Raw genomic sequence first — 23,545 nt, 5'->3', positions numbered from 1 at the left:
AGTGTGTAAAATTATAAGATGCTTAGAGTGGATAGTCAAAGGGTGAAATATCAAGAACTAGAGGCCATGGGGAAAGCTGAAAGGGGATATTCGAGGCAAGCTTTATTTACCTAGGAGAGTGGTAACGTGTTGGCAAGTGAAGTGGTGGTAGTAGTGTTTGTGAGGCATTTGGACAGATACATGAACAGGCAGCAAATGGAGTGGAAGATACGGACTTCGTGCAGGTGGATGTGATTGGTTTAGATTGGCATTATGGCTGATGGAAACATGGTGAGGTGAAAGGCCTGCCCTGCACTGTGCTGTCCCATAGTCTACAGTTGATTAAACACACACACATTAATAAGAACTGTGTGATTATGGGGATACTGGGATAGGAAACATTCAGAATGGGAAATATTCTGAATTGCATTGTGATAATTACAGGAATACATTTGAGAAGTACCATTCCAGATAAAACACAGAAAAATAATTAAAATAAATCCAAAGAGTTAAATTGATAACAATCTACCCTCAGTTTTGAGTTCCACAAACACCACAAAATCTGTGGATGCTGGAGATCCAAAAGCAACACACACAAAATGCTGGAGGAACTCAGCAGGCCAGGCAGCATCTACGGAAAAGAGTAAACAGTCGATGTTTTGGGCGGAGACACTTCATCAGAACTCATTGTTGAGTTGGCGGATTATTTTTTGTTGCTAAAGAACTGAAACAGTATTTGAAGGTCAATGGGGTTCAACAGTGCACCATAATGCTGTTAATGAAAGCGAGATGTTGGCATATATCGTTGAACGCACATAATACTCTGACATTGAACACTAGATGAAATTATTCTGATAGTTTTGAGGTAAACAGATTTTACAAGCAGAGAATTAAACAAATGAGGACATTGACAGAAAGCAGTAACTTTGATATAATTCCTTATGCATTTGGTGATGGAAAACTAGAGAACCAAATCAAGAAAATGAATTTCATTGTTCCACCATTATTTGGGTGAAGTAAAATCCTTCATGAAGTCTGTGTCTGCACATCACTACTGGAGCAGCTGGTACTGGATCTGGTTTTAATTAACATTTAGTGAAAATTATGGAGAACAAATCTATGTAATACCCATTGGGTGGTCTTTCACTGATTCTGTTATAGTTATTATTCTATAGACTTGCTAAGTATGGCCACAAGAAAATGAACCTCAGGGTTGTGTATCGTGACACATACTGTATCTACATTAATAATATGATTTACTTTGTCCTTCGTGCATGAATCTCACTGAAGTAGAAATGGTATATGCAGAATATCTCTTGTTATTATGATGTCAGTGTTGTTTTGGTCTTCTTCCGACAAACTTTCTTAACGGATCAGTTAATGAGATATCACCTGATGAATGTGGCAATAGTCCACACATTACCAGAGGTCGCAGGTTTTTTTAAATTCCAGGTTAGCTTTATCTAGTGCCAATTTACATCAAGGTAGCTCTGCCGGTTATTTACGGATCCAAGCAGAAGGTAGTCAAGGATTCTGCCTGTTGTGTATTTAAAATTTCAGTATTATTTGAGTAATATTGTAAATATATTGTTTGATCAAGCAATCTTTATTGTTTACATAATGCATTGTGGGTTATCTGTAAAAATACATAAGTGGCATACGTTATCATACCACTATGTGATTAATATGTGCACATATCACCAAAGTAAAATCTGAAAGTAAGATCTGTCCTCTTGGGCTCCCATCTTTTTCCTTTCAATTAGTTCTAATGTTTTGGAGTTACAAAACTTAATGGTGGCAATGAGGTATTTTTTAAAGCAAACTCGAGATGACCATCCACCTTCAAGCTCGGCGAGATGTTCGAGTTTCCTCGGTAAGATGGCACTGGTGAACCACGGTGATGTTCTGTAGGCTACGTACAATGCTTCCAAATATACTTTTTTTGAATTATTCTTAATGCAATCTGCAGCATGTAACTTCCGATAAAGCAACGTACTTCTGAATCAACTTAATGAACTATAGATTTCACAATCTTCTAAAAGACTCAGCGGACTTAATTCTCAAGCAAGCAGGTACAGCACCTTTAACCAGACGGAGGTTTATCACCATGGCCAGAAGCAGGGCAGGAATGGTGGGTGGGCGGGGTCTCCAAACCAGGCTGATGCAGATGAACGAGGCTGCCACTACCTAACATCGTGATGGCATTTGCATTCGCTGGACAGGCAACATTAAGGACCTAAGGGCGAAATTGCTATTTCAGAGGGAAATGAGAGATTCCTGTGTTCTGTGTTTGACTGAGACACCAGGTATGGTGATCAGACCTGAAGGCTTCTCAATTCACAGGATGGACAAAACTGCTGATCCAGAACAGGCAAAAGGTAAAGTATGCGTTTCTTGAAAAACTCTCTGTGGTGCTCTGATACGGCAGTTTTCAGGCACTTGTGTTCCTCCGACATTGAACACCTAACAATCAAATGCTGACCATTCTGCCCAGGTTAACAGATATCTTCGCAAATCTTTCTGGAGGGAAACATTTAAGCAAAACCAACTTAGCTGAAGCCTACCTACAGGTGGAGATAGAAGAAGAGTCCAAAATATTTAAGAGTCCATCATAAACACACACAAGGGGCCTTATCACTATAACAGGCTTATTTTTGGAGTAACATCTGACAGAAAGCTATGGACCAGGTGCTGCAAAGATTTCCAGGCACTCACTGTTAACTAGATCTTTGCTACCAGTAAGGAAAATAAGGAACATCTCCAACATCTCAAGACAATGTTAAAAAGATTAAAAGATTATGGGCTCAGATCATGATGCAACAAGTATGAATTCTTTAAACCGAGCATCACTTAATTGTGGTCACACTATTGATGCACAAATATTACTCAAGTGCGCTGAGAAAATTGAAGCAGTGGTGGATAGCTGAAGACCAAAGGATATGTCATAGTTGCAGTGGTCCTTTTTAAGATTTGTCAATCACTATAACAGTTTCCTGTCAAACCCAGCTACTGTGCACTCATTACTACAGATCAGGAAGAAATGACAATGAGAGGTAGCTTTCCAAAAGGTTAAGAAGAATGATGATGTCAGACACTGTATTCACACATTATAATCTACATCTTCCCGTGAAGCTTACCGTGCGCTGTTCAGGGTGCCAACATCTCCAGAAGAAAGGCATCCAGAGCTGTCAGGACCACTTCTAGCAATCCCAGAGTCAACTCCTTCAACCACCATGGAGGAGACCCCAGAACTTGAGATTGCTTCACAATCGCAAGCCTCACCCGCAAAGCAGAATGACCTCACCTTTTCAGAAAGGACATTATCCTACAAGTGTAATATTTAATCCTCCACAGCAATTAAATCTTCAGGCCTAAAGAGACATTTGTTATCCTGTGGATGTCTATATAGCACAAACGTTTGTAGTTGTATTATATAGGTGTGTGTGTGTGTGTGTGTGTGTGTGTGTGTGTGTGTGTGTGTGTGTGTGTGTGTGTGTGTGTGTGTGTGTGTGTGTGTGTGTGTGTGTGTGTGTGTGTGTGTGTGTGTGTGTGTGTGATTATATAAGTTGAGATGGATTCTGTAAAGAGCTGGAGTTTATAGCTAAGCACAGAGGAGTGTTGTGCATTTAATATTTCACTATTATTTGAATAATATTATAAATATGTTGTTTGATTAAGCATTCTTTGTTGTTTACACAACGCATTGAAGATTATCTGTAAAAGTACGTAAATGGCATACTTCATCATGTCAAGACGTGATACATGTGCATCTTGCAGAAGTAAAAAGCGGAAGTAAGACCAATTCTCAAGGAGTCCCGTCTTTTTCCTTTAAGTTACTGCTCATGATCTGGAGTTACAAAGCTTAATACTGCCCGAGCCAACCGCCTGTCCATCTTTCGGGCTTATATCTGTGCCTGGTTGTCCTTGAGGGAGCATAAGGGCAAAGTGGGGGAGTCTGAGAATGGTTGGCCCTGCAGGGACTTGAGTATTTTGCAGATGATAGTAATAATCATATTTTAATTTGAAATTGGAAGTAGTTTTAAGAACTCCTGATTATTCTATGTATTTTGTGAGAAAATAAACTCGTGTAAATTTAACCATCTAAATTTGTAGTATTTTATATTGTTTGTTATCACTCTCTGCAAAATTTAGTAAATTCTGAAGTTTTGATTGTTATATTTGCACTGCTGCAAAGGTCAGTCTAATTTGACATATAGCATATTCATAATTTATTAATGTATTGCACTTACATCACAGTTAGAAACCAGCTCCTTTGCCTACATCCTTCCATCCAAAGAAAACTCAGATGTTACATTCTGATTTGCATTCATACATCACAGTATTAATCTGAAACAAGTGCTGTAGATGTATTATACCTATACATCTCAGAACACTGAGGCTGTCTACAAGAAGGATCAAAGCCGTCTCTACTTCCTGAGGAGACTGAGGTCCTTTAACATCTGCCGGACGATGCTGAGGATGTTCTACGAGTCTGTTGACCAGTGCTATCATCTTTGCTGTTGTGTTCTAGGGCAGCAGGCTGAGGGTAGCAGACACCAACAGAATCAACAAACTCATTCGTAAGGCCAGTGCTGTTGTGGGGGTGGAACTGGACTCTCTGACGGTGGTGTCGGAAAAGAGGATACTGTCCAAGTTGCATGCCATCTTGGACAATGAATCCCATCCTCTCCATAATGTACTGGTTAGGCACAGGAGTACATTCAGCCAGAGACTCATTCCACTGAGATGTAACGCTGAGCATCATAGGAAGTCATTCCTGCCTGTGGCCATCAAACTTTACAACTCCTCCCTCGGAGCCAATAGGCTGGTCCTGGACTTATTTCCACTTATTATTATTATTATTATTATTATTATTATTATTATTATTATTATTATTATTATTATTATTATTATTATTATTATTATTATTGTTGTTGTTGTTGTTGTTGTTGTTGTTGTTGTTGTTGTTGTTGTATTATTTATGGTTTTATTTTGCTATATCTCTACACTGTTCTTGGTTGGTGCAACTGTAATGAAACCCATTTTCCCTCGGGATCAATAAAGTATGTCTGTCTGTCTGTCTGTCTATGGACATAAAATCATAACATCTGTGGTTACTTTTAGATTATTATTGAATTCACTACCACTTCCCCACATGCTATTTCAAATTTGAAGAAGTTCTGCTTCTTTAGCTCTGATTTCCGGTTTATATATTTTTTTCTTTTTTATATTCCTCACCTTCATTGGTTTCCATTTCCTGCATTGTTTGTGAGACGATATTGGCCAAAATTTGCCCTATTATCATATGTTTCTTAGTGCACTTCCAACAGCCCTGCTCAGTAAAGGGGGTTGCCTCTTTGCTTAAATATCCAGGATCACTCCCATGTTATTTGCGCTGAGAGAATCAGTTGTTTCTTGTGTCTTATTTGAAAATAAGAATATAAGAGATGCAATTATTTTTAGTACTGGTGGTATTATGAATGAGATCCAACACAATCATTTTAGTAATATTCCTTCAAATGTGTACTCGGTGATTCAGGAGGTCGACTGTAACACTAGGTTAATTGTTCCTTCATGTGATTACTATGAGCTGTCAGTTATCTCAGCTGGACTTTGTAGGTTCATCACACAAGACTCTTTACCATGTTAATGCAGTTTTCATTGGTACTATCACTGGCTGGCTTATGCTTCATAAGCGGTTATTTTAATGAATATAATTTTCATTGGCAGTGAAATGCATCCAATTTGTGCAACTTTATAAATGGCTCAATGACAAATTACAATGTATTCAGCAAAAAAAAAATAGAAACTGCCATGTATCTCTCTAAGGAATATGTTGCTGATTTACCAGATTTAAACTGCTTCTTCCAATGTAAATACAGTCATTACGGGTACATATTACATATAAACTCAGTAGGTCATGGTGTTAAAAAATACTATTAGAAGCTAGTTTATTAACTGCCAACACAAACTGTATGGTGGAAACGGTCTTAGCTAGTCAAACTCATGCCTTCCTTCACATCCCCAAACTATTTGTAATGTTGCTAACCATATCAAAATACATGACTCTTGAGATGTCCTTGGACAGGCATTCCTGGATTAACCGTGTGCTGCTCTAGGAATTAGAGGTAGTATGGTGGCATAGCGGTTACCCCAGTACTTTATAGCACCAGCAGTTAGATTTGTGTTTGATTTCCACCACTGTTTTTATGTTCTCCTTACGACCATGTGTATTTCCTCCATGTGCTCTGTTTTCCACCTACATTCCAAAGACCTAGGGTTAGTGAGTTCTGGGCGCTCCGTGTTGGTGCCCATCTCAATCCTCACTATACTGATCACTGAAACAATGCATTTCACTGTATGTTTCAATGTACATGTGGAAAATAAAGCTGACCTCTCGCTTGAGAGTGGAAGAGGAATACAGTTTATAGGAATCAAAACCTGCTTACACTTAAATGACCACGACATGTAGGTTTGTTAGCCCCAAAACTGTTAGCTCAACTAATTCCCTTCAATGGTAATACAGCTTTTAATTGATAATATTGGACTATTTTCATTTAATAGAAGCTGCAATGATTGATACTAATTAACATTTGCTTTGAGGTTTTCTATAATCATTTGGATATAGTACTGACATTTTGTGATCAAGAATCCTTAATGTCAAAAGTAGTTAGCTCAATGGCCACTCTAAGAGCAGATTATAAATTAATCAAGAATAAACACCAGACAGTTCTTTTTTCAAAAGGCAAATTACTTCCATGAAGTCACCAGCTGGATTTTAACCTGAATCCCCGAAGTTCTTTGAGAACAAAGAATCTTAAGAGAAACCTTTTCTAATGCACCTGTCTTTACAATATGCTTTTTGGGAGGCTGCCAGGAGGTGATGCAGTTAAGGCATCTACTGAAATGTAAATTAGCCCAACCTTTCACCATTACTTTTGGTAATAGTAAGAGTAAAAGCCTTGATTATTTGCATGGGGATACCATTACAAAAGACGTATTTACTGATAGCTTTATACAAAGACATCTTCAGGCAAATATTGACCCAGGACTTTGCACTGTTCTAATATACACATTATTTCAAGACAGGGATTGAAAGATCTTGTATCTTCAAAAACAAAGGGCTTATTTTGTAAACACATGAGATTCTGCAGATGCTGTAAATCCAGAGTAACACACACAAGATGCTGGAGGAAACGAACAAACAGGCAATATTTTACCCTTCATCAGGACTGGAAAAGAAGGGGGAAGATGACAGAATAAAAAAGTGGGGGAGGGGAAAGAGGACAAGCTCAAATGTGATAGGTGAAGCCAGGTAGGTAGGGGAAGGGGGTAAAGAAAGAAGTTAGGAGGTGTAGGTGGAAAAGGCAAAGAGCTGGAAAAGTAGGAATCTGATAGGAGAGAAGAGTGGACCATGGATGAAAGGGAAGAAAGAGGGGCACCAAAAGAGGAGAAGAGGTAAGAGGCTAAAGTAGGGAAAAGAAGAAGAGGGAAATGAGAGAGAAAAATGAACTACCAGAAGAAGAAACCAATGTTCATGCAATCAGGTTGGAAGCTAAATAGGCAGAATATGAGCTGTTGCTCCTTCACCCTGAGAGTGGCCTCATCATCATATAAGAGGAAGACATGGATGACATGTCAGAATGAGAATGGGGATTGGAATTAAAATGGCTGACCACTGGGAAATCCTGCTTTCTGCGGATGGAAAATGGTCCCCCAATTAACGCCAGGTCTCACCAGTGCAGAGGAGGCCACATCAGGAGCGCTGGATACAGTATAGGAAGCCAACAGATTTGCAGGTTAATGTGGCCTCACCTGGAAGGACTGTTCGTGGCCCTGAATGGAGGAGAAGGAGGAGGTGAATGGGCATCTGTATTATTTCTGTCACTTGTAGGGATATGTGCCAGGAGGGAGATTAGTGGAGAGGGACAAAAGGACAACGGAATCATGGATGGAACAATACCTGCAGAAAGCAGAGAGTGGGGGGGGGGGGGGGGTGGCAGAAAGATGTGTTTGGTGGTAGGATCGCAAGGAAGATGGTGAAAATTGCAGAGAATAATGTGTTGGATGCAAGGCTCAGGGCATGGTAGATGAGGACAAGAGTAATTCTATCCCTGTTAAAGCTGCAGGAAGATAAGGTGAGTGCAGGTGTCTGGGAACTGGATGAGATTCAGATGAGGGCAGCATCAATGACGGAGGAATGGAAACCAATTCTTTAAAGAAGGATACCTCTGGTGTCCTGGAAAAGAAAGCCTCATCCTGCGAACAGATGAGGCAGAGACGAAGGGACTGAGAAAAGAGAATGGCATTTTTACAGGCTTATTTTGTAAAATTATTTGTCTACATATATTAAATGTCTTCAATCATGAATATCCATCACTAATTATTAATTATATATAGTGTACAAATCTCTTCCGCTCTTTGAAAATATAGTGCAACTTATTGCAATCTGGTCATAGTTAACTTGCACACCTGTTCCTAGTATTGCATTGCTAGTAACGTATTTTGTGTTTCTACTGCTACTAATTGGCTGTTTTCACAGTGAATTATTTTACCAAGATTAAATGCATATGGCTATATTTTTGTTTCTCTTGCAGACGGCTGTCTGGAAATCACCTAGCACAGATCCCCATTGATGCTTTTGCCGGTCTCTACAATTTGAAAGTCCTGTAAGTCATTTGTATCACTCCAAAATGTATGCATAATTGGGACGATCACAAATATTATCTTTATCTTATTAAATCTTCAACCATGTTGGCCTTAAAATGCTGAACAGACAACTGGATTCATTGTCCATTATACTGGGTTGGGAGAGAATGTTCATGTGAGCTTTGAGTAATATTTTATCACAATTGTCACAAGGAAAATTATTTCCCACAATGTTGCTTTTGATGCACATTTGCTTTTGTTTTGCAGGTAAGCTATTTTAACGTGTGTAAAACTCAATAGCTTAATTATGAACTGTCGCGGTTTCATTTTGGAACTCTATCAAAGGAAGTTAATATTTATGAACAAAAAGTAATTACTGTCACTTCAGGCCCTGAGAACCTGTGTATTTGTATCTAATATCATTATTATTAGGAATAAGGGCAAAAGATTTTTATATAGGAACCCTTGGTGCCAGTGTAGTTTAATGATACTGCAGCAATTTAACTCATAAAATACTTTAATTTAAAGGATGGTTTGGAGCTTATTGCAAAATTCCGCTCGAGGCTGTCTGCTGCAGAACATCAATCAGAAACAAGGAATATCGGTTTCAATTCCAGCTATCAAGCCATCACATGATCAAACCAAAAGTTGTGCAGCTGTAGTCTGTCAGATTTACTGAGGATGGGCGACAATTCTCACAACTCCTCCTGCTTAACCCTTGAAAAAGACCCCTCTCGGGACCATTAGAAAATTGCCTACAGAACCATCACAAACCCCATCAGCTCTGGGGAATCTCCCATCCACCGCCACCAGCCACATAGTCCCCTTACCCCACACTGCTCATTTTATCTCCTACTGAAGAGTCACAAACCTGACTGTCTGGCAAGGCCCATTGCTTCTCCAGCTCCAGCCCCACAGAACTCGACTCCATTTTATCCCCCTTGTTTCAGTCCCTTCCCACCTACGTGTATCTGCAACACTTCACATACTCACAGTCCCCTCAAAAACTTACAATTCCCTGGACCTGATCACCTTATTTTCATCATGGATGCCCAGTCCCTAAGTACTTCTATCCCCCATCAAGAAGGCCTTAAAACTCTACATATCTTTCTCGGCAACAGATCTGACCAGTTCCCCTCCACCATCACCCACCTCCCTTTGGCGTAAATGGTCCTCACCCTCAACAATTACTGTTTCAGCTCCTCACACTTTCTCTAAACTCAGGGTGTAGCCATGGGCACCTGTATGGGTCTCAGCCTGAGACATTGACTCTTTATGCACTTTTATAGACATGATCTGCTGAGCTCCTCCAACATTTTGTGTGCGCTGCTCTGGATTTCCAGCTTTTGCTGAATCTCGTGTTTATCAAACCATTAGTCATGTTTTCCAATCATTGGCACCAGAATCGAACTCAGATCTTCAGAATACCCCAAGCTGCAATGGTGTTGCACTATCCCTACGTTACCATGGTTTCCCATCTATCAAGACAGATTCGGTGTTCTAATAGTTCAGGGAATACTTGAATTTTCTTTAATTCCATAATCATATGTTTGTCATGGATTGTATTACTGAGGGAAAGTCTTATGTTATTAAAATTCTAAATGCAGCATTAATACCTGGCTTTCCTTTTGACTTCAACAGCAGGTGCACCATTTGTACTTTTCTTTACAATGATACTGCTCATAATCAAGTCACCTTTGCCATTGTTTTCTATATTTCTGAGCCTATAACACCATTAATTTCAGTACTGCTATTTATATTTATTTCCAATTCCACAGTTTTCTCACTCTTCTGTTGAAATGTCTAATCTGCAATGCTTCCCAGATCATAAAGCATGCTTATAATGGCAGTAGGTTGTCCAGCAGAGATGGACATTGATAGAAAACGCTGTCATTTTCTTCAGTAGCTACATCCAAACACAAAGGAACAGGAGTGGTTCATTCAGCCCACCAAGTCTGCTCAATGACATATACAGTTCCAGGTATTCTGAAACACAGCTCATTTTGTTTTGCAATTTGAATTTTGTTACCAGTAGTTTCTATACAAGAGTCAGTATCAGAATTTGACTCTGGTCAGTTCTGATATTTTATATTGTATTAATAGAAAGCACAAATAACACATCTGGCATTACGCCATAAACCAGAGATTAATTCAACATTTCTCATATCAGCTACATCTACAATTGTTTGTAGAGTTCCTTTGATGCTGCACAGAATTGAAAGGATATTGGCAGACTTGAAAGCAACAGCTTTTACATCCTTTGTGAATTTAATATTTGGGCTGGTTTTCAAATACATGTTTAGAGTCTAATTTACCAGCGGTTTGTTGCTCAAATTTACTTCCACTGAAAACAATTCAAGATATATATTTGAGGTGAAGTGTGTGCTTTATTCTAAAGGAATTATTTGACAGCGTTGGCCTGATATTCAACAGTAATCTATATTCCAACAAGGGAGTCGTGGATATAATTTTAATTCAGATTATCCCATTAAATTTTCATCAATCATCCATTTTTCAACCACACGATTATCCTTCCATTTCAGTTGAAATCCCCGTGATTGCACGAGAAAAGAATCCTGGGATAATTCATCTCTCCAAGCCTCATCTAGATACAATTACTTAACTTCCTGTCTCTCAGGTATACCATGACAGAGGCTTGGTGTCTGTTAATACTTGGATGAATGTCAGATAAGGCCCCAGGTAGAATCAGATAAGATCTGAGGAAGATGTGAGAGGAAAGCAAAAGATACAACTCTGGAAATCATTTTGCCTCCATCCACTTCCTTAATGGGCATCTAGTGCATCTTAATACTCAGGGCACCTTTCAAAAATTGCAGGACAATAACTGATGCCATCACATCTTGTTATGATTATTAAAAAGCCCCTCCCTTATTTAGAGAAAATCACCTTACTTCCTGCCAGGAAAACAGCCACATATGACAGTAAATCAACTCCCAGCTCCCCAGGGCAGGCAAGTAATTGTCAATACCCTGGCTTCCAAGCAGGTTTAGAGCACATTCTTCTCCACAACTCTCCACACCTTCGTTTTTGAATTCGATATTTTTCATCCCTTGTTATTCCGATGGTGCTGAAATTCCTAATGTTCAAAGAGAAGTGCATCATTGACCCATGAAATCTGCACCAGCCATTAATCTCTTGTTGTCACAAATCCTACATTAATTGGATTTCTTAAAGTCCTTCTTACATTCTCACCGGTTTTCTCCAGATTTTGCCATTCACAAACACAATTAGAGACAATTTACAGTGGCCAATTATCCATGTATTTAGGATGTGAAGGGAATTGGAGCTGCCGGAGGAAGTCCAGCGGTCACATAGAGAACTCCCAAATTCCACACTAAGTCTACTGGAGGTCAGGATGAACATGGGACTCTGGCGAATGGCAAAATTTTGTCATGACTGTTATTATTAGAGCCATCTTAGGCTGTGTGGATTTTAATTCACACATTTACTACAGCTGCAAAAGCAAGGTTTTCAAGTTCATTCTTGCCAGCCTTAATAACCCTCCAAAAGAAAAAAGTCCTGTCTGCGATTTTAACATGAGTTTGGAGCTGCTGTGTTATTAGAATGGGTATCTGTTGAGATCAACTTGTAATTGTGTTCTGTTTCATTTCCAAAGGCAATTACGCTTTTCATCTAAAAGATGCACTGAGCCTGCAGTGCTACGCAAGTCCTATGCACATATAACTAGAACTCCTAAGACTTTTGCACAATACTGTAGTAATTTTATGTTTTGCACTGCACTGCTGCAAAGAAAATCAAATGCTGTGACATATGTGAGTGATGATAAACCTGATTCTGATATGGGTTTCTATTGTAGACTGAGAATGCGAAGAGGACAGGGTGAGGAGAATCATGTTTCGGAAAAGGGGAAGGGAGAGGGAAGGGAACGGGAGCACCAGAGAGACATTCTGTAACAATCAATTGTTTGGAATCAAATCAAACCAATTGTTTGGAATTGACTGGTGTCTCAGGGCTGGGTGTGTCTGCACTTGTGCCAACCCCTTGCCTCTAGCACTCCTTCTCTGCCTCCTGTCCCACACCCCTCCCACAGTCCTCCACCCTCACCACTCATAACACTCTTTGCTCCTGCCAGATTTACAAACTTGTTCTCGGCCCCACATTGACGTACAGAGTAGATTGCAAAAGTCCAAGGTACCCTAGCTATATGTATGGACATAAAACTTTTGCACAGTACTGTATATAACCATAACCATATAACAATCAATCACAGCACGGAAACAGGCCATCTTGGCCCTCCTAGTCCGTGCCGAACCCTTAATCTCACCTAGTCCCACCTACCCGCACTCAGCCCATAACCCTCCACTCCTTTCCTGTCCATATACCTATCCAATTTTACCTTAAATGACACAACTGAACTGGCCTCTACTACTTCTACAGGAAGCTCATTCCACACAGCTATCACTCTTTGAGTAAAGAAATACCCCCTCCTGTTTCCCTTAAACTTCTGCCCCCTAACTCTCAAATCATGTCCTCTAGTTTGAATCTCCCCTACTCTCAATGGAAACAGCCTGTTCACGTCAACTCTATCTATCCCTCTCAAAATTTTAAATACCTCGATCAAATCCCCCCTCAACCTTCTACGCTCCAATGAATAGAGACCTAACTTGTTCAACCTTTCTCTGTAACTTAATTGCTGAAACCCAGGTAACATCCTAGTAAATCGTCTCTGCACTCTCTCTAATTTATTGATATCTTTCCTATAATTCGGTGACCAGAACTGCACACAATATTCCAAATTTGGCCTTACCAATGCCTTGTACGACTTTAGCATTACATCCCAACTTCTGTACTCAATGCTTTGATTTATAAAGGCCAGCATTCCAAAAGCCCTCTTCACCATCCTATCTACATGAGACTCCACTTTCAGGGAACTATGCACAGTTATTCCTAGATCTCTCTGTTCCTCTGCATTCCTCAATGCCCTACCATTTACTCTGTATGTTCTATTTGGATTATTCCTGCCAAAATGTAGAACCTCACACTTCTCAGCATTAAACTCCATCTGCCAACGTTCAGCCCATTCTTCTAACCAGCATAAATCTCCCTGCAAGCTTTGAAAATCCACCTCATTATCCACAACACCTCCTACCTTAGTATCATCGGCATACTTACTAATCCAATTTACCACCCCATCATCCAGATCATTTATGTATATTACAAACAACATTGGGCCCAAAACAGATCCCTGAGGCACCCCGCTAGTCACCGGCCTCCATCCCGATAAACAATTATCCACCACTACTCTCTGGCATCTCCCATCTAGCCACTGTTGAATCCATTTTATTACTCCAGCATTAATACCTAACGACTGAACCTTCTGAACTAACCTTCCATGTGGAAGCCTTTGTCAAAGGCTTTGCTGAAGTCCATATAGACTACATCCACTGCCTTACCCTCGTCAACATTCCTCGTAACTTCTTCAAAAAATTCAATAAGGTTTGTCAAACATGACCTTCCATGCACAGATCCATGCTGGCTACTTCTAATCAGATCCCGTCTATCCAGATAATTATAAATACTATCTCTAAGAATACTTTCCATTAATTTACCCACCACTGATGTCAAACTGACAGGTCTATAATTGCTAGGCTTCCTTCTAGAACCCTTTTTAAACAATGGAACCACATGAGCAATACGCCAATCCTCCAGCACAATCCCGGTTTCTAATGACATCTTAAAGATCTCCGTCAGAACTCCTGCTATTTCTACACAAACTTCCCTCAAGGTCCTGGGGAATATCCTGTCAGGACCCGGAGATTTATCCACTTTTAAATTTCTTAAAAGCGCCAGTACCTCCACCTCTTTAATTGTCATAGGTTCCATAACTTCCTTACTTGTTTCCCACACCTTAGACAATTCAATATCCTTCTCCTTAGTGAATACCGAAGAGAAGAAATCATTCAAAATCTCTCCCATCTCCTTCAGTTCCACACATAGCTGACCACTCTGATTCTCTAAGGGGCCAATTTTATCCTTCACTATCCTCTTGCTTTTAATATAACTGTAGAAACCTTTCGGCTTTACTTTCACCTTATTTGCCAAACCAACCTCATATCTTCTTTTAGCTTTTCTAATCTCTTTCTTAAGATTCCTTTTACATTCTTTATATTCCTCGAGCAATTCCTTTACTCCATGCTGCCTATATCTATTGTAGACATCCCTCTTTTTCTGAACCAAATTTCTAATATCCCTTGAAAACCATGGTGCTATCAAACCTTTAACCTTTCCTTTCACCCTAACAGGAACATAAAGATTCTGTACCCTCATAATTTCACCCTTAAATGACCTCCATTTCTCTGTTACATCCTTCCCATAAAACAACTTGACCCAATCCACTCTCTCTAAATCCCTTCGCATCCCCTCAAAGTTAGCCTTTCTCCAATCAAAAATCTCAACTCTAGGTCCAGTCCTGTCCTTCTCCATAATTTTATTGAAGCTAATGCTATTGTGATCACTGGACCCGAAGTCCTCCCCAACACATACATCTGTCAGCTGACCTATCGCATTCCCTAACAGGAGATCCAACACTGTCCCATCTCTAGTCGGTACTTCTATGTATTGTTGCAAAAAACTATCCTGCACACATTTCACAAACTCTAAACCATCCAGCCCTTTTACAGAATGAGCTTCCCAGTCTACGTGTGGAAAATTAAAATCTCCCACAATCACCACCTTGTGTTTACTACAAATATCTGCTATCTCCTTACACATTTGCTCTTCCAACTCACGCGCCCCATTAGGTGGCCTATAATACACTCCTATCAGTGTTACTGCACCTTTCCCATTCTTCAATTCCACCCAAATGGTCTCCCTAGAGGAGCTCTCTAATCTATCCTTCCAAAGCACCGCCATAAGATTTTCTCGGACAAGCAATGCAACACCTCCTCCTCTGGCCCCTCCTACTCTATCACACCAGAAGCAACTAAATCCAGGAATATTTAGTTGCCAATCACACCCTTCCTGCAACCATGTTTCACTAATAGCTACAACATCATAATTCCAGGTATCAATCCACGCTTTAAGCTCATCCACCTTTCTTACAATGCTCCTAGCATTAAAATAGATACATTTAAGATACTCTCCATCTCCTCCTTTCTTTCCATCCCTAACAATGCATTCAAATTTATTATCCTTTTCTTTCTTCTCCCCTACATCTTCGGGCTGAGCGCATCCCTTCTCCATTACCTGCCTTTCCTCCCTCACACACTGTCTATTTACTTGCTCCACTGGTGAACTAACCTCCTCTCCCATAGTCTCCTCAAATAGTCTCCCGCCCCCCCATCTTACTAGTTTAAAGTCCGCCCTGTAGCCCTAGCAAACCTCCCTGCTAGGATATTGGTCCCCCCACGATTCAAGTGTAACCCGTCCTTCTTGAACAGGTCACTCCTGCCCCAGAAGAGGTCCCAATGATCCAGAAACTTGAATCCCTGCCCCCTGCTCCAATCCCACAGCCACGCATTCATCACCTAATTCTATTCCTACTCTCACTGTCGCGTGGCACAGGCAGTAATCCCGAGATTACTACCTTTGCGGTCCTTCTTCTTAACTGCCTTCCTAACTCCCTATACTCTCGTTTCAGGACCTCTTCCCCTTTCCTTCCTATGTCATTGGTACCTACATGTACCACGACCTCTGGCTCTTCACCCTCCCACTTCAGGATATCTTGGACGTGATCAGAAACGTCCTGAACCCTGGCACCAGGGAGGCAAACTACCATCCGGGACTCCTGGTCACCTCCACAGAAATGCCTGTCTGAGCCTCTGACTATTGAGTCCCCTATTACTATGAACCTCTTTCTTCTAACCCTACCCTTCTGAGCTACAGATGCTCGGCCACTGTCACTCCCACCAGGTAGGCTGTCCCCCCCAACAGTACTCAAACATGAGTACTTATTGTCAAGGGGTACAGCCACTGGGGTACTCTCTAGTACCTGCCTCTTCCCCTTCCTGACTGTAACCCACCTATCTGCCTCCCGTGGTCCCGGAGTGACCACCTGCCTGTAACTCCTCTCTATCACCTCCTCACTCTCCCTGACCAGGCGAAGGTCATCGAGCTGCAGCTCCAGTTCCCTAACTCGGTCCCTCAGGAGCTGCAGTTCGGCGCACCTGGCGCAGATGTGGACGTCCGGGAGGCTCGGAGACTCCAGGATCTCCCACATCCGACACCGAGAACAACAAGCTGCCCTCACACTCATACCTCCCAAATAACTGAAAATACAAGAACTAAAAGATAAGCCTACTGTGCCCTCTTCCGCCTAAGCCCTCTGAGCCCAAGCCCTACACTCTGCGCCCGGCTCACTCCGCTGCCCACAAACGAAGCTGCCCGCTTCTTAAGGCGGCGTTCTTTATATATCTTCCCGGGCCTCCTTCACGCGCCTGCGCAGTCCCGCCTCTCAGAACTCCGATCTGAGAAGCAATTGGACAATTTGAAAATGGCCACCGCCGCACTTCCTCTCAAGCCTCGCTGTCCTCTTCCAAAAGAGCTCTACTAAGTCCATACAGATGGAGTCACAGAGTGATGCTACACAAAATAGGCCCTTCAACCCAACATTTCCATCACATGAATCATCAGGTTCCTATTGATACTCATCCCACTTACCAGTATTTGGTGTGTAGCTGACTATGCTTTAATATTATAAATCATCAGTTAAATGAAATTCAGAATTGTAAAATGCCTGTTAAAAAAACTCTGTAGCACAAGGTCTTAGATTGGCATCCAAGGTATTCTCATCAGGTGAGGCAGCACCTATGGAGAGGAACAGAGAGGTGACATTTCAGGCCAAGACCTTTCATCGGGACCCTTAGTAAGTCAGGACCACTCTTCCTTCTAGGCAGCATGTGTGCGTGGCTATGCAGTAACTGAACTGCTCTCGTTCACCTAACATTTGTTGCCACACAGCTGGAGTTTCCTTTTATATAATGTTAAAATAAAGTGTTGCACAGTTTTCAGGTCATCTAATGATTTCCTGCTCAGTGCAATGGTTGGTCCGCACAACTGTAAAAAAAGTTAGAGGGACAGTTGGTCAGGACTCTTCACAAGTCCTGATTAAGGGTCCAGGACCAAAATGTTGATTCTTTAATCCTCTCCACAGATGCTGCCTGACATGCTGAGTTCCTCCATAGTGCAATAGGCACAACGTGCAAAAGTATACAAAAAGCCATTACTCTCCTTCTTTGGAAATAGTGGTGGTAAAAGAGAAAGTGAGTTGGGAAGGGGATAAGGGATAAGGGGAATGGTTTCCAAGGAAGATGGGGGAGAGCACAAGATGATTGGGAGGAGTAAGAAGATCATGGATTTGCACCTCTGGTGGACTGTGTCCTCTCCAGGGTGCAAGCCTGGTTGGGAGGATTTGAAGAACCGGCTGTTGCCCATGCAGTGGGTCCCCCCACCCCACCGCCACGTCACTGATGTAGTGCAAGGGAAGGGCAAGCACCGTTACAGCTTGGTGTCGTCGCAGAGGTTGCCAGAGTGTAGTTGCCTTAGAGACCCTAGCTCAGGATTTCTTCCTCAGGGTTTACTCGCAAAGCCTTTCCTACAATTGGGTCTGGCTGTAAGGCAGCAGAGGTTTAAAATCAGAGTTTTCCTTCTCCTCGGTGGGCTGCCATCCGAGGCTGACGAGCCCCACCTGCCCGAAGCAACTGGTTTTGAGGCACCAGTGGTCCACCTTTGCCCCTTCTCCTGTCAGTAGAAACAGTTCCGCCAGGCTAGTAGCTAAGCCACACATGAAGGCCAAGAGTTGGACCTGATTGTCAGAGGCTGTTAGAGTTGCATGCCATTTGGAGCACTTTATAGGTAGTGGGAACTTATCCCCACTACCACCCCCAGCTATGACAAACTTAGGAACCAGGCGCCCAACTATATAAAGCACAAAAAGATTGTTCTGATTCTGATTAATTTCAGCTTTGTTAGACTATTAATTCTGTTATTCTATGTTAGTTTGACAAAATATTTTCCAATAGATTTACTTAAAACTGAAGTCACCTGTCCTTGTTCACTGTAAGATCAGGAAGTATGTCCAAATTATAAATTTCCCATGATGCCTGATGCCCCATTTTATTATACCGTGTATAAAGCATGTTGCGTTGTTTTCACATTATTAGCCTAATAGATTGGATGAATTTAAAATCTGAGAAGGTTTAAATTTCAGCTCATCGAACAGTTTACTGGGATTATTAGGAATTGTAATCATGTGTCCTGCAGATAGAGGAACTTAATATGCCGAAACTAGGTTTGAAAATATTATTTATCAAACATGAGCCACAGGAGGAAGACCTAATCATACTGAGTAGGTAGTATCCATTGTCATGACCCGGGACTGTCCCCTTCTTACCTCTTCTCACCTGCCTCCCACCTCCCCCAGGTGCTTCCCCTCCTTTCCCTTTCTCCCATGGTTTACTCTCCTCTCCTGCTAGATTCCTTTTCCACCTATCACCTCCCAGCTTTTTACTTGAAATCTCCTTCCCCAACCACTTGGCTTCACCTATTATCTTCTAGATTGTACTCCATCCCCTATCCCCATCTTCTTATTCTGGCTTCTTCCCCCTTCATTTCCAGTCCTGATGAAGAGATTCAGCCTGAAACGTTGACTGTTTATTCATTTCCATAGATGCTGCCTGACCTGCAGAGCTCCTCCAGCATTTTGTGTGTGTTGCTTGGATTCTTCTGTCTTGCCAAAAAGGATTCTGGCTGTAATTACTATCAAGATTCTTGCAAAATAAGTTTCAAATAAATCATTATGTGCCGATCCAGCTGTGGTCATCGCTGACTGCAAAATCCTGATCAACTGTGCCTGGCCAGTAGCAAGTAGTGTCCTGGAGGCATTCAACTCAGTTGGACGTTCAGATTTGACCTCTGCTTGTAAGGTGCCTCGGTCTCTTACTAATCTCTTAAGGAATGGTTTATGATTGATAACCCTTCTCCTTGTGTTCTCATCTACTTCATACAACAAGGGAAGATATAGAGCAACACACGTGGAATGCTGGAGGAACTCAGCAGGCCCGGCGGCAGCTAGGGAGGGAAGTGAACAATTGATGTTTTGGGCCTAGATTCTTCATCAGAACCTACAAAGACACACATTTCCTCTGGCACCTATTTATTGCAAAGTGAACTTTCTGACTTTGCCATCTTTCTTCTGGGAGGGAAATCTGTTGCTCTCCAATTTTTATCATTCACTGCATGTACCACATGTGTGTGTGTGTGCATGGGGAGGGGTGGGGTTAGAGTTCTAATTTATCATCCTCAGGTGCCTGAACCAGTTTATCTAATCAGCAGAGTCTATCAGTTTTGCTGAAGGGTTACAGACTTGAAACACTGATTGTTCTCTTGCTACGGATTCTTCCTGACCTGCTCAGTTTTTCCAGCATTTTCTGTTTTAATTTAGTGTCTTAACACCTACAAATAGTGTAAGTAGTGCTGATTATTTTATTTCAGGGGCTTATTTCGAGGGTAATTATGGACTGCAAAATAATGTATTCACCACTAACTAAATGTCACTGACAAAAGATCAAGTTCAATAGAAATTGCAACATTGAGCTTTATCAGTTCAGAGTGTCCACTTTGATAAAGCATTGAGTGCCTACAAGAAACACACACAAAATGCTGGTGGAAGGCAGCAGGCCAGGCAGCATCTAAAGGAAGAAGCACTGTCGACGTTTTGGGCCGAGACCCTTCGTCAGGACTAACTGAAAGAAAAGATAGTAAGAGATTTGGAAGTGGGAGGGGGAGGGGGAAATCCAAAAGGATAGGAGAAGACAGGAAGGGGTGGGGTGAAGCTAAGATCTGGAAAGGTGATTGGCAAAAGGGATACAGAGCTGGAGAAGGGAAAGGATCATGGGATGGGAGGCCTAGGGAGAAAGAAAAGTGGAGGGGAGCACCAGAGGGAGATGGAGAACAGAGAAAGAGTGATGGGCAGAGAAAGAAAAAAGGAAGGGGGGAAAATAAATAAATCAAGGACAGGGTAAGAAGGGGAGGAGGGGCATTAACAGAAGTGCCTACAAGATTCCAGAAGTCGGCATCTTTGGGTAAGCTGGGAGGGGGGGGGGGATAAAGAAAGCACAGCAAACAAGTGAATGTTCTCTAATGAGGTCTCTGTCTTTGCTCCATTCAAGTATTTTGATTTACGGTTGAGCTGAGTAAAGATAGGGAAAGAAAACAAACTACCTACTCTGTAGAAAGCAATAAAAATACAATGAAACAAAGGGGAAGGGAAAAGATGAAAGAATAAATGGGAGGAAGACAGCTTTCTGATCCTGAAATCTGGAGCTTTTCAACTCTTTGATCATGAGACCTTCAAAATGGTTAGAGAATAAAATACATTTTTACAACAAAGATTTGGTTACTGTACATTAGTTAATGAGACAGAGACTTTTCAGACTTAAGCCACAACTGAGAAAGAAGCATTCTTAAGAAAAATGATTACTGAAATATTTATGTAGAGGAGCTAAAGATAGGTCCAGTGAAAGTAAATCCCTTTTTCTCTCGCTATCCCAGAGGGAATTTGCCCTGGATAATTTCTGTTTTCCTATTTATCTCATTTCTGTGTCAGCTAAATAAACCCCTGCCCGTTGCCATGGTACTTGGTCATCAGGCAATCCTTTTGGTTCAGCAACAGAGGGAATTAGCAGAAGTTCCCAAGGAGACAGAAAAATCAGCTGTTTAATGAGCTTACTTTGATTCATACAAGAATCCTTCCATAGTTCTTCAGAGAAAGGACAGATAAACTAATTTTTAATGCATTGATATTGCAATTCATACAGTCATGTTATTCTTTTTATCCTCTTAACATCAGAAATTTTAAAATATATTATGGAATTAATCCATAATCTGAAACTATAGTGCCAAGTCTAAAGTAACGTGGTGCATCTCTGATAGCTTCATTATGTCTGGTAATCATAAAGGTACATTCTTCAATTTCTTTAAACATTTGTTGTTAATATAGAAACTAAAGACTGGTTCAGTTTGATTCATTACCATCAATTTTATACAACAAGTAAGCTCTGCAGATTTTCTTTGTCTGGCAATCCTACATTGGCAGTGCACATATATCATTTTTATTACCACTCTGAGTTCAGGCAGTTTGATGTAAGATAGCTTATTGAGTCCTATTGTAAAAGATTGATGTTTTAAGTTTATACAACAACTTCTAATGCAATAATCTTTGATTAATTTCTAATCCAGAATTATTTGATCTTTGATGAGAACCTTTGAATTGTGCTCTTAATTATTTGTGGGTTTGTAATAAATTTTCTACATCCCTGCTTTTTGGATCACTGAAGCAACAATATAACTCAATTATACACCAGCTTTTGGAGAGAAATTCATGTTAAGTTGCTCGCATTTAGGTACAAATGTATCTGTAATCCATATACTCACATTCACATATCCAGTCATGGAAACGAATGGGCAAAGGTGAATGCCCTCTGTACCGAATACTCTGACACTTGTTTTTGCTATTTGATCAGAAAGGAACCTCTTCCCTTTAACGGAACATAATTGTCCCATGACACTTCCATTGGAACATTACAAAGCAAAGCTTGACTTCTGCTCAAAGAGGTTATGTGTTAAGAAGTATTTTGAACAAAGAAAGGGAAGTTAATCCCAGGAGATCAAGAACTTATGACTGCAGTAGCTGAAGACAATGTGAGATGATGGTGGTCAGGATGAACTTGAAGCCAGAACAGGAAGATTGTGGGCTGGAGCATGTACACAGTGGAGGATCAAAGGATATGTAGGAATCAGAAAAGAGGATAGCAGATTGGAAATTAGAATGTAATTTTTAGAAGTTTCCATTAGAATGCATAAAGAGAGAAGCTAAAGGGAATTACAGCTCACAGTTTTCTTTCTTAAGCATTCAGTGCACCACAGTTCTTGAGGAGATGTTGGACTGGGTAGCAGGAGAGGAGAAAGAAGAGGGTGGGGGGAGTCAGGACTTTCTGCGCACCACAATTCCCAAGGAGACATTGGATTAGGCACCTGGCAAGGATCAATAAAAAGAAGTCAGGTTTTAGCAGAGTGGCAATTGTGTGAGTGGGCCAGTGTTAGAGTGGGGAGTTGAGGCTTTGGCTCATTAAGGCAGAGGTCGTCAGTACAGTAGACTTTCTTTTTGTTTAATTTCTCTTTCTTTCTTATTATGCAATGGGGATGCCAAACAGGATAGTGAAATGCTCCCAGTGAGGTATGTGGGATGGCAGGAAAACCTCCAGTGTGCCTGATGACTACACCTGCAAGAAGTGCATCCAGCTGCAGCTTCTTTCAGACCATGCGAAGGAATTAGAACTGGAGCTGGATGAACTCACCATCATTCAGGAGGCTGAAGGGTTGATCAACAGGACATACAGGGAGGTAATTACACCCAAAGTGCAGAACACAAGAAACTAGATGACCATCAGGAGGGTGAAAGGGGACAGGTAGCCAGGGGAGAGTATCCCTGTGGCCGTTCACCTCAGCAACAGGTATCACACACAAAATGCTGCAGGAACTCAGCAGACCAGGCGGCATCTATGGAAAAGTATACAGTTGACATTTTGGGCCGAAACCCTTCGTCAGGCCGAAAGTGTTGATTGTACTCTTTTGCGTAGATGCTGCCTGGCCTGCTGAGTTCCTCCAGCATTTTGTGTGTGTTGCTCGGATTTTCAACATCTGCAGATTTTCTCTTGTTTGTGATTCAACATCAGATATATCACTTTGGATATTGTTGTGGGGGTGGGGGGTGCTGTAGCAGAGGAAAGCCACAGAGCAGAGATGAGGAGTAATTTCTTTAGCCTGAGGGTACTGAACCTGTGGAAATCATTGCCACAGACAGCTGTTGTGCCAAGTCATTGGGAATATGTAAAGAGAAGGTTGATAGGTTCTTGCTCAGTAGGAGCATCAAAGATTT

At 41.3% G+C, this 23,545-nt stretch overlaps 1 protein-coding gene across 1 annotated transcript in view; it reads left to right on the top strand.

The window, feature by feature from the left end:
• LOC132381178 (leucine-rich repeat-containing G-protein coupled receptor 6) overlaps positions 1-23,545 on the top strand; it is a 317,117-nt gene that overhangs the window by 163,420 nt on the left and 130,152 nt on the right. The window contains exon 3 of the mRNA XM_059950470.1: positions 8,577-8,648. Within this exon, the coding sequence (XP_059806453.1) occupies positions 8,577-8,648 (72 nt within the window). The remainder of the gene's footprint in view (positions 1-8,576; positions 8,649-23,545) is intronic.

The sequence above is a fragment of the Hypanus sabinus genome, chromosome 25 (assembly GCF_030144855.1).
Source record: "Hypanus sabinus isolate sHypSab1 chromosome 25, sHypSab1.hap1, whole genome shotgun sequence".
Taxonomy (NCBI): domain Eukaryota; kingdom Metazoa; phylum Chordata; class Chondrichthyes; order Myliobatiformes; family Dasyatidae; genus Hypanus; species Hypanus sabinus.
The sequence above is the reverse complement of the archived record's forward strand: the minus strand, read 5'-3'. Positions and strand labels throughout refer to the sequence as shown.